The sequence below is a fragment of the Megascapheus bottae genome, chromosome 17, assembly GCF_031878675.1.
Source record: "Megascapheus bottae isolate mThoBot1 chromosome 17, mThoBot2.hap1, whole genome shotgun sequence".
Lineage (NCBI taxonomy): Eukaryota > Metazoa > Chordata > Mammalia > Rodentia > Geomyidae > Megascapheus > Megascapheus bottae.
Window position 1 is genome coordinate 36,386,463 of NC_143525.1, and position 11,852 is coordinate 36,398,314.

The 11,852-nt window shown below is 43.8% G+C and overlaps 1 protein-coding gene across 1 annotated transcript; it reads left to right on the forward strand.

Moving 5' to 3' along the window:
- The first annotated feature begins 1,616 nt into the window (after positions 1 to 1,616).
- G6pc1 (glucose-6-phosphatase catalytic subunit 1) lies at positions 1,617 to 11,374 on the forward strand. Its single transcript, XM_090350941.1, has 5 exons — positions 1,617 to 1,914; positions 3,462 to 3,571; positions 5,980 to 6,082; positions 7,991 to 8,106; positions 10,186 to 11,374. Exons 1-5 carry the CDS (start codon positions 1,685 to 1,687, stop codon positions 10,695 to 10,697), a joined length of 1,071 nt encoding a protein of 356 aa, XP_090207067.1. The 5' UTR covers positions 1,617 to 1,684; the 3' UTR covers positions 10,698 to 11,374.
- The last annotated feature ends 478 nt before the right edge of the window (positions 11,375 to 11,852 follow it).

Genomic DNA, 11,852 nt, shown 5'->3' on the forward strand with positions numbered 1-11,852 from the left:
CTTGAACTCTGAGCCTGGCCACTGTCCCTGAGCTCTTTGGCTCAAGGCTACCACCCTACCTCTTGAGCCACAGTGCCACTTGCAGTTTTCTGGTGGTTAATTGGAGGTAAGAGTCTCATGGACTTCAGTGCTGGGGCTGGCTTTGAACCATGGTCCTCAGATCTCAGCCTCCCGAGTAGCTAGGATTATAGGTATGAGCCACCGTGTCCGGTTCCACCCTTAAATTTATATGAGCTCAAGGCTAGAGCTCTACCACTTGATGTATGAGTTTGTCACCTAACTTACTTTCTTGCTCTCTTCTGCTGATAATAAAAACATGAATGAAGAAAAAACACTGAAGCCCTTTCTCAAAAATAACTACATTTTTGTTTCCATTCTCTAATTACTAATTTTGAGTATTCTTAGAACCACATGTTCAGCTTACTGTTGATGCCTTCTATTATTTAAAATCAGGACAAGTGGGACACTGGTACCTGACACTTGGAAGGCTGAAATCTATGGTTCAAAGCTAGTCTAGGCAGAAATGTCTATGAGATATCTCCAATAAGCCACAAAATCCCAAGTAGAGAAAATGGAGATGTGACTCAAGTGGTATACCAAACTTGAAGGGAAAAAGCTACGGGACAGTACCTTAATCCGAGTTCAATCCTCTGTACCAGCATGCAGAAACAAAGAAACAAGCAAGCTTGCTCCTGGTGAGTCCTGCTTGTAATCCTAGCTCCTCAGAATGCTGAGCTCTGAGAATCACAATTCAAAGCCATTTGGGGAAGGAAAGTCCTTAAGACTCATCTTCAACTAACCACCAAAAAGGCCAAAGTGGAGTTGTGGCTCAAGTGGTACTGTGCTAGCCTTGAGTGAAAATATTCAGGGACAATGTCTAGGCCAAGTCAAGCCCCAGGACTGGCACAAAGTTAATTGATTAATTAAAACATTAAAAGGGAAGTGGCCCTGTGGCTCAAGTGGTAGAGCAATAGCCTTGAGCTGAAGAGCTCAGGTCAAGAGTTCAAGTCCCATGACTGACAAAAAGAAAAGAACATTGTGAAGTAAAACTCCAAAGGTCCTAACTTTAAAGCCACTAAACAAATTAAGCACTGCTTTTAGAAATCATTATGTTCTGGCCCTAACATACATGGAACCAACCTGACTTGATCTCCCAAACCAGAAGCAGATCCCAAACCTTAATGAGCTCCAGAAGAATCAAAAAGCCACAGTCCCCAGTACAACAGAACTCACTTGAACAACCAAGGCTCTTCTTTATCCCCAAATAAGTGCCACTGTAGACTTAGAAAATCAGACACCTTTGCAAGAACTGCGGTGGAATTAGACTCTGCCCTTATGCGTCTGGCCTGGTTTCAGGGACCAGGAGGGCAGCCGCACGCACAGGCAAGCAGCATGCCCAAGTTAATAATTGGCCCTGCCAATGACCGATCAGGCTGTTCTTGTGTGCCCATTTTGCTATTTTACGTAAATCAACCTCCTGGTGATGCACCTTTGATCAATAGATTTTTAGACAAAAGTGTTTTTTGAGTCCAAAGATCAGGGGTGGGCTGACCTGCAGGCTGGATGCAGGGCGTATAAAACAGGGGCCAGGCATGGACTGATGTCAGAACAATCAACCCTCCCCAAGCCTGAAATAACTGCACAGGTTCTGCTGCACGTTTACTGGGGTACTCAGGGAAAAAGGATGGAGGAAGGGATGAACATTCTGTATGACTTTGGGATCCAGTCAACGCACTACCTCCAGGTGAAGTACCAAGATTCCCAGGATTGGTTCATCTTGGTGTCTGTGATTGCAGACCTCAGGAATGCTTTCTATGTCCTTTTCCCCATCTGGTTCCATCTTCAAGAAGCCGTGGGCATCAAACTCCTCTGGGTAGCTGTGATTGGAGACTGGCTTAATCTTGTCTTTAAGTGGTAAGTACCCCATAGAGGGGAGGATGAGAACTAACGCCAGTATTCTTTCTAGAAAGGTCGGTCCCTTAGTGGGTATACTGCCTGTTATACAGGGAGCCATAGGTCAGGTCTTCCTTAATTTGGGATTCTCTAATTAGAGAATGAAGACTGAGAAAATCCTGCCAGTGAGTTGGAAATACTGGAAAGCCTATTTCATAGGAACCAAAGTGGTAAGGAGAGTTGGAAGTTAGGGAAAAGTCTGATTATAGACTTGAAGCAAGGAATCTTTGTTTTAGCCAGCTGTTGGTGTCTCATGCCTGTAATCCTAGCTACTCTGAAGATCCAGGCATAAAAGTCCATGAGTCTCTTATCTCCAACTAACCAGCAAAAAGTCAGAAGTGCAGAGTGCCATTCTGGAGCAAAAAAATCTAAGAGATAGTGTGCAGGCCCTGATTTTAAGCTCTAGAACTGGCATGTGTACGTGCCCATGTGTAGAAGTCAGAATTAAAGGCTGTCCCTAATTTCAGTGAGAAATCACTGTTCAACAGGAAAAAGGAGGCATTTTAATGACCTTTGATACCTGACTCTACAGCAAAAAAATATTTCTAGTACTTTTTTTTTTTTTGCCAGTCTCAGGGCCTGAACACTATTCTTGGACTTTCTCAAGGATAGAGCTCTATCACTTGAACCACAGCACCACTTCTGGATTATTCTGTGTATGTGGTACCAAGGAATCAAACCCAGGGCTTTGTGCATGCTAGGCAAGCGCTCCACCACTAGTTCATACTCCCAACCTTATGTCTAGTATTTTTAAAGAGGAAGTAGTTTGTTAGACATTCAGTTTCAAAGCAGATAGGGCACAAAACAAGCTGCTGAGGCTTTAGTGTGAATAGAGATTGTCTCCATAGCAGGTTGTCACTGGAGATAGGAGACTCACTCTCCCATGTCAGAGGAGACCCAAGTCTCTGAAAGTTGAAGATAATGGGGAAACCCATAATAGACACAAGTTTCAAGTTACAGCTTCATATGGCTCCTCCCTCAGCACATTTTTCTTAGGATTAGAAAAAGAAATCCCATAGCTACTATTAATAAGAATTTTCGCATCGTGGGTTTATTATTAACAGGCAGAATCTCGTTATGTTGTCCAGGCTGGCTTCAAAATCCTAGGCTCCATTTATCTTTCTGCCTCAATTTCTCCAAGTGCTAGGATTACTGGTGTATGCCACTATACCCTATTTCTGAATTTATCTATTTACATTTGAATAGATAATATTCAAATAGTTCAAAGGATGAACCATTTTAATGACACATCTCAAAGGATGTATCATAAAAACTCTCCATCCAGGCCTCTCCTCAGCCTCCCTGTTCTCTCTCCTGAGGCAACACAGGGATTTCTCAAGTTCCTTTCTCTTTCCAAAAGTCTAGGTTTCTTCTAGGTATGGTAACACACCTGTAATCCCAGCATTTATGAGGGAGGATGGTGAGTTCAAGCTATACAATAGTAAGACGTTGTCCTGTGTTGAAGCATCCATGGAATAACTCCAGTCACTACTTGTGCTTTTCCATAGGATTCTCTTTGGACAGCGTCCATATTGGTGGGTCCTGGATACCGACTACTACCAAAACACCTCTGTGCCATTGATAAAGCAGTTCCCTGTCACCTGTGAGACTGGCCCAGGTGAGCATCCCAGCCCTTGTTGTGACTAAAGCTGGGTGGATCTCAGTATGGACACTACCATGTATTGTGGGTGAAGCTGCCTTTGAGGGGACATGCACACAACTAAGAGTGCATATACTCCTGTCACAGTCTTACATTGGATGCAACTCCAAGCTAACTCACATCAGTAAAGCCTTTGAAGAGCAAGTTAGGCCACTTTGGAAATCTGTTTGATGTGCCCAAGCCACTAGGCCAACAGAGGCAGGGGTACTCCTGGCAGCAAAGAACTCATGAGAGTTACTGGGTCATGGCCCTTTGTCCAGAAGGAAGAAAGGAATAGAAGCCCGGGCTTCTCCTTCTCATCCCCTTGGAATGACCACTCAGCCCCACACACTGCCAAATAGTAACTGCTAAGACCAATGCTCGCTGCTGGCAAGCATCCCGTACTTAACTTGTTTTCATAGACCATTGATGGAATTCAGGGAATATTCACTTGTTCAACTATTTGGGGACTTTTTATATGGTGTCAAATCTAGGGGCTTGAACTCAGGGACTGTGCACTGTCCCTGAGCTTTTATACTCAAGGTTAGTGCTCTATCACAAGAACCATGACTCCACTTCTGGCTATTTTGTGCTTAATTGATTGTAAGAGTCTTAAGGACTTTTTCTGTCCAGGACTCACTTCAAACTACAGTCTTCACATCTCAGGCTCCTAAGTAGCGAGGATTAGAAGTGTTATCTACCTACACACAGTTCTATTTGAGGGATTTTTTTTTTTGAGACAGAATCTTAATGTATAACCCAGACTGGCATCAAATTCCCAATTTTCCTGCCTGGGCCTGTGGAGTGCAGCGATTATAGGATGCATTATCATTATCCTACTCATCCAGATATTATTTATTAAGTTCTTATTTATCTACTAAGTTCCCTGTGGTGTCAGGGTTGGTTTTTGTTGTTGTTGTTGTTGTTTTGTCAGTCATGGGACTTGGACTCTGGGCCTGGGTGCTGTCCCTAAGCTCTTCTGCTCCAGGCTACCATCCTACCTCTTCAGCCACAGCCCCACTTCCTGTTTTCTGGTGGTTAATTGGAGATGAGTCTCATAGACTTTAGTGCCTGGGCTGCTTTGAACCGCCATCCTCAGATCTCAGTCTCCTGAGTAGCTAGGATTAGAGGTGTGAGGCACCTCGCCCAGCTACATCTATAATTTTAATTACCCAGAAGGCTGAGAAGTGAAGATTGAAGTTTAAAGCCAGCTTGGGCAGACAAAACCAAATGACTTTTATCCCTAATTAAAGAGGAAAAAAGGGGCTGGGAGTTTGGCCTAGTGGTTAAAGTGCTTGCCTAGCATGCACGAAGACCCGGGTTCGATGCCTTGGTACCACATATATAGAAAAAGCCGGAAGTGGTGCTGAGGCTCAAGTGGTAGAGTTCTAGCCTTGAGAAAGTCCAAGGACAGTGCTCAGGCTCTGAGCTCAAGCCCAGGACTGGCAAAAAAAAAAAAAAAGAGAGAGAGAAAAAAGCTAGAAGTCAAGTTGTGGCTCAAGGGGTAAAGGTGTCAAGGTTGAGCGGAAAAAAGATAAGCAAGAGTTCCAGGCCCTGAGTTCAAGACCCAGTACCAGCTTAAAGATAGATAGATAGTTGGACCTGGAGTTTAGCCTAGTGGTAGAGTGCTTACCTAGCATGCACGAGGACCCGGGTTCAATTCCTTGGTACCACATACATAGAAAAAAGCCAGAAATGGTGCTGAGGCTCAAGTGGTAAAGCTCTAGCCTTGAGAAAGTCCAAGGACAGTGCTCAGGCCCTGAGTTCATGGCCAAGGACTGGCAAAAAAAAAGATACATAGATAGATAGACAGACAGACAGACAGACAGACAGACAGACAGACAGACAGACAGGCTGGTCAGACTAGGCTCCTCAAAAATTCAAGCTTGGGCAGGCAAGGCTGGGCTGTTGGGCAGGGAAATTCTAAGAGGATAGCAGTAGTGTGGCCCTGAGATGGGAGCATGCTGGACGTGTTTAAAAGAGAGCAGTGATGCAACACAGCCAAGGCAGACTGAGCGCAGGGAAGAAGAAAGAAGAGCAGCAATGGCGGGCATATTGGTGAGCAATTGCACATATAGTATGCTGATTCTCTCTGTAATCTTCAGATGGTCATGTTATTACACATATAATATATGCTGATCCTCTCCGTAATCTTCAGATTGTTATTACAAAAACAAGGACCTTCTTTGGCTTTGACTACCATTGCATGTAAAGCCTTACGCAAAGCTTGGCACATAGGAATTCAACTGGCACTTCTAAATTAAATAAGTTATGGATAAATACATGGATGGAAGGATGGCTAGACAGATGGTAGATAACGTCCCTTGGCAGTCCCTCAGATAGAGACCTTTCACCTTTAGTTCATGCATCTCTTTCCCACCCTCCAGGGAGTCCTTCTGGCCATGCCATGGGTGCAGCAGGTGTGTACTACGTGATGGTCACATCTACCCTCTCCATCTTTCGGAGAAAGAAGCCGACATACATATTTCAGTAAGAACTCACTATTGGAATATGGGTGCTGGGGTATGGGATGGCTGTCTCTGTAGCTGCCATGCTATTTGTTTTCTCCCCAACATCCCCCTAGCTTGTTCTCACATCTAAGGCACTGACAAGATTGTGCCACTTCTGCTGAGGTTAAACATTAGAATCACAGACTATGAAACCTTTGTTTTGTACAAGGAAATGAGGACTAACCACATGAAGAGGTTCTAATCATTAGGTGATGAAGAAGATAAAAAGATATACCATGTTAGGGCCGGGAGTTTGGCCTAGTGGTAGAGTGCTTGCCTAGCATGCATGAAGACCCTGGTTCGATTCCTTGGTACCACATACTTAGAAAAAGCCAGAAGTGGTACTGAGGCTCAAGCAGTAGAGTTCTATCCTTGAGAAAAATACAAGGACAGTCCTTAGGCCCTGAGCTCAAGCCCAGGACTGGCAAAAAAAAAAAAATATATATATATATATATACCATGTTCATGGATCAACAGAATGAGTATTATGAAAATGGCTATGCTCCCATCAGCAATCAAAAGACTTGATGCAATCCTTCTCAAAATACCAATGTCATTCTTCATAGATCTAGTAAAATCCATTTGGAAGCTGGGCACCAATGGCTCACCTGTAATCCTAGTTTCTCAGGAGGCTGAGACTTGAGGATTGTGGTTTGAAGCCAATCTAGGCAGAAAGGCCTGAGAGATTCCATCTCCTTACCAGCAAAATCTTGACTCTGACTCCAGGAGTAGAGCATCAGCCTTGACTAAAACTGGCAAGCAAGATCTCAAGGCCCTGAGTTCAAGCCCTAGCATCCACATACGCACACTATAACATAAACTGGGAAGAAACCACGGATATGTATAATTAATACACATTAATAAAATTAAAATGCATATAGATAGTATAAGATAATATACAAACAGTATAAGAAAATTAGGAGGGACAAGTGAATTCAAGTTAAAAATAAAACATTGCTTATTGGCCAGGAGCATGGCCTAGTGGAAGAGTGTTTGCCTAGCATGCATGAAGCTCTGGGTTCGATTCATACATAGAAAAAGTCAGAAGTGGTGCTGTGGCTCAAGTGGTAGAGCTCTAGCCTTGAGAAAGCCCAAGGACAGTGCTCAAGCCCTGAATTCAAGGCCCAGGACTGGCAAAAAAAAAAACAAAAACAAAAGCTGAAATTTGAGGATTGTGGTCTGAAGCCAACCAAAGAAGTAAAATCTGTAAAACTTTTATCTGCAATAAACTATTCAAAAGAAAAAAAAAAGCCTGTGCCGGGCACACTGGCCTAGTGGTAGAGTGCTTGCCCAACATGCACAAAGACCCAGGTTCGATTCCTCGGTACCACATACACAGAACAATGTGGAAATGGTACTGTGGCTCAAGTGGTGGAGATGCAGCTGTCACTGGTGCCTGTAATGATAGGTACAAAGAAGGCTGAGATCTGAAAATCACCAGGCAGGAAGTCGGCATGCCTCTTATCTCCAGTGAACCATTAACCCAGAAACCTGGAAGTGGCACTGTGGTTACAAGTAGTAGAACACTAGCCTTGAGCAGAAAAGCTCAGGGACAGTACCTAGGCCCTGAGTTCAAGCCCCAGGACTGGTGAAAAAGAAAAAAAAATCACATAAATCAAAGTTCACCATTTGCCACAGGCATCTTTGAGCTTTCGAATAGGGGCTGTGATAAAATCCCATCCAGCCAGTCACTGGCAGCTCACATCTATAATACTAGCTAATAAGGAGGCTGAGATCTGAAGGTTCAAAGTCATCTGGAGGCAGACAAATTTGTGCAATTCTTATTTCCAATGAATCAGCAAAAAGCTGCCAGGTTCTGGGCTATTTTCTTCCCTGGTAGAGCCCCGTCTGGATTCTGTGCTAGGTGACTCATGTGTTTGTTTTACAGGTGCTTGAATGTCATCTTATGGTTGGGCTACTGGGCTGTGCAGCTGAACGTCTGCCTGTCACGGATCTACCTTGCTGCTCATTTTCCTCACCAGGTTGTGGCTGGTGTCCTGTCAGGTATCAGCTGCTCTGACCCTCTCCACCACCTTCCTATCTTTCTCTAATCAGAATATAACCGGAAGCCTGTCCTGCATACCCACAATGCTGTTAGAACTTCAGCAGTTTGAAGTGGTTAATCTCTATTAGCAGAGCCTAGATCTACATATTAAGTGTGTTCCAGAAACACTGTAACAGATCCAATTGACTCAGTTGAACCAGATTGAGATCTCTATTTACATTTTTTATTTCTTACTGATCTTCCATTGCAAATGGCACCTAATTTCATTTTCAGGAAATTGACCAAATTTAACAAACATACAGCATGTTCTAGAAAAGCTCTTACTGAAATATATTTGTGCACTTAATTGATAACTTCAGTTAATCTCTTTTTTAGGCTCATAGGTTTATGTATGTGCATTTTTTTCCAGCAAGTCCTAGGGCTTGAACTCAGGGCCTGGCTTCTGTCCTTGAGCTTTCTCAAGGCTAGCACTCTACCACTTGAGCCACAGCAACACTTATGGCTTTTTCTGCGGATGTGGAATAGAACCCAAGGCTTCGTTCATGCTAGGCAAGCACTCTACCACTAGGCCACACTCCTGGCCTGTATGTGTAATTTTTTTTTTTTAGAACTAGTGAATAAGGGAAATGATTTAAATGAAGCATAAGAGAGAAGTTACTTGACTCAGTGGAAAGCACTGAAACATAAGGCCTTAAGACAATTCTAGAATTTTCCCTCTGTAGTTCTAAGAGAAATAGCTTTCAGAGCTCTAACACAGTAGCAATGAAAGGAAAGTGTTAAGGCCAGGCATTTGTGGTTCAGGCCTATAACCGTAACTGCTCAGGAGGCTGAGATCCCAGGATGGAGAGTTAAAGCTAGCCTGGGAAGACAAACCCAAGAAACTCATCTCTAGTTAACCAGCAGAAAGCCAAAAGTGGAGACGTGATATAGCACCAGTCTGGAGTGGAAAAAACAAGTAAGATCTCAAAGTCCAAGCCCCTGCACAGCACGAGAGAAAGAGAAAGAGAGAGGGGGGGAGAGGAAGGGGGAGGAGAGAAAAAGGAAGAAAGAAAAAGGTCGAGAACTAGCGACATAATGATCTCATGTTAGCCACAAAAGTAACACCACAATTAGTACTGGCTTCCAGGTTGAGGAAGAATCTAGAGTTGTCACATGACAAACCAGGGAATGTTTCCGTTAGAGAGCACACTGTCTTTAAATCTGTGCTAGAGGGACTTGATTCACAGCTTGCTTCTGAGGAAAGAACTGAGACCATTTAGGAAGGACAGATGTCACCTCAGCACAATCAAACGCATTCAAAGATTAACTGGGCTGTTATATAAAACCCCTCTCCACTTCTGAGGGGTTTCACACAGAAATAGGAGCACTGACCCCAACAGGAAGCTTAAATGTAGTAGGATATGTGTGATGTGATTGGGGCTTAAACTCAGAACCTTTATGCTCTTGCTGAGCTTTTGGTCCAAGGTGGTACTCTACCACTTGAAACATATCTTACTTCTAGCTCTTTTTGCTGGCAAATAGAGATACTCACAGATTTTTCCACTTGCATTTGTTTTGAACTGCAACATCAGATCTCAACCTCCTGAGTAGCTAGGATACAAATTGCCACCCACCTAGATGGCACTAGCTACGAACCCCCAGCTATAACAGGACTCTTCCGTCTAAGTGGCTGGGCTCAAGAACTTGTTAGGTCATAAGTGGTATCTGTTATTTTCTTCCACAATGCAGAATAGATGGCGTGTCACTTATCGCTCCAAATCCACCTTTAGTGAATGCCCAGAATTCTCTTTTTCTTATCTTTATTTGGTTTTATGTTGTTACTGGGGCTTGTACTCAGGACCTGGGTACTGCCTCTGAAGCTTTTTGTTCAAGGATGGTGCTCTGGTACTTGAGCCGCAGCTTGGGTTCCAGCATTTTGGTAGTTAATTGGAAATCAAGAACCTCACAGATTTTCCTGCTCAGGCTAACTTAGAATGCTGATTTTCAGATTTCAGCCTCCTGAGTAGCTAGGATTCTAAGCATGAGCCACCAGAAGCCAGTTTCCTCTCTTCCTTACAATCACTCTTTCTTCTCTTCAGGCCTCGCCGTCGCTGAAACCTTCAACCACATCCAGTGCATCTACAATGCCAGGCTCAAGAAATATTTTTTCATTACCTTCTTCTTGTTTAGCTTTGCTATTGGACTATATCTGCTGCTCAAGGGGCTGGGGGTAGACCTCTTGTGGACTCTGGAGAAAGCCAAGAGATGGTGTCAGCATCCAGAATGGGTCCATATCGACACGACACCCTTTGCCAGCCTCCTCAAAAACCTGGGGACCCTCTTTGGCCTGGGGCTGGCTCTCAACTCCACCATGTACAAGGAGAGTTGCAAGGGAAAATCCGGCAAGTCGCTCAGGTTCCGCCTCAGCTGCATGGCGACCTCCCTGGTGGTCCTGCACCTCTTTGACTCCTTGAAACCCCCCTCCAAAATCGAGCTCATCTTCTATGTCTTGTCCTTCTGCAAGAGTGCCACAGTGCCCTTAGCGTCTGTCAGTCTCATCCCCTACTGCCTCTCCCGGTTCCTGGGCCAGTCACACAAGAAGTCTTTGTAAAGCGTGACAGTGTCTTCGGTATTTCAAGTCCGTGATGCCAGAAATGAGAGGGGATCTGAGGACTCCTTGCCATCCATTCTGAGGGCAGAGGTGTGAAAGTCAGCTCAGGTGACCCTCTCCCTCTCTCCAGATTTGAATTCTATCAGATGATGATTTTCTTTTGTTTAAAAGCTAATGTGGACACTGGATTCTTAGAAGCTGGGTCATGAAGACTACTTCACCTGTTCTCTCAAGTCAGATAGACAAGAGCAACCTGTTCTCTAGTCAGATAGACAAGAGTAAGAGGAAGCTAACAAGTGCAACTGAGAATCTTCTACCTGTGCTCAGTCTTGCCAGGAAAAGGAGAAAGAATGCATTTGGTAAGGGGGAAAAGGTGGATCAAGGAGGGTTGTTTTTTTTTTTTTTTTGGTATTTTTCATATGCAAACTATGCTAAGTGCTAATTTAAATAAGTTCAATTATGTTTGATGTGTGTGTGTGTGTGTGTATGTGTGTGTATGTGTGTGTATGTATGTATGTACACTAAGGCTTGAACTGAGGGCCTAGAACTCTGGCTTAACTTTTTTTGCTAAGAGCTTATTTTTTGGTTCTAGCACTTGAGCCGTACCTCCACTTCCAATTTTCTGCTGGCTTATTGGGCATAAAAAAAAAAAAACCTCACAGATTTTTCTGCCCAGGCTGGCTCAGATCTCAGCCTCCTGAGTTGCTAGGATTTACAGACGTAAGCTACCACCATCGAGCTTCTTAATTGCGCTTGAATCTTTTTATGTAGTATTCTCAATAATGATGGGCCAATTCAAAGTATAATTTATAAGCAATTAGTGGGGCGATCAGTTTCTGGTATTTTTCTACAAGACACAAATAGGCAGGGTATTTGGATTTCTGAGTAGTTGCAGCGATAAAAGAATTTGTACGGGGTCAGAATATTCAGGCATAATTGACTTCTGTATCACATTACATCTTCTTCATCTGCCCAGCTCTGCTTTCTCCCAGAACTTTCCACTGGCTCCCCAGCCATCCTGCTGGATTCTCAGATGGCTAAAAGGCAACTCACTGGTGGTGCTTTTGTATGTTTCAGTTCTGCTCAGAAATTTGGGGCAAAATAGCAAGGAGAGGGCCAGAATTCCTCTCTCTCGGTCACTCCAATGTTGATTTC

What these genes read in the sequence shown, in the direction of transcription:
- G6pc1 (XM_090350941.1), top strand. Translation starts at nt 1,685, where the DNA reads ATGGAGGAAGGGATGAACATTCTGTATGACTTTGGGATCCAGTCAACG. An exon ending in CTTAATCTTGTCTTTAAGTG is followed by an intron (nt 1,915 to 3,461) that starts GTAAGTACCCCA and finishes GCTTTTCCATAG; the next exon opens with GATTCTCTTTGGACAGCGTC. An exon ending in AAGCCGACATACATATTTCA is followed by an intron (nt 6,083 to 7,990) that starts GTAAGAACTCAC and finishes TTTGTTTTACAG; the next exon opens with GTGCTTGAATGTCATCTTAT.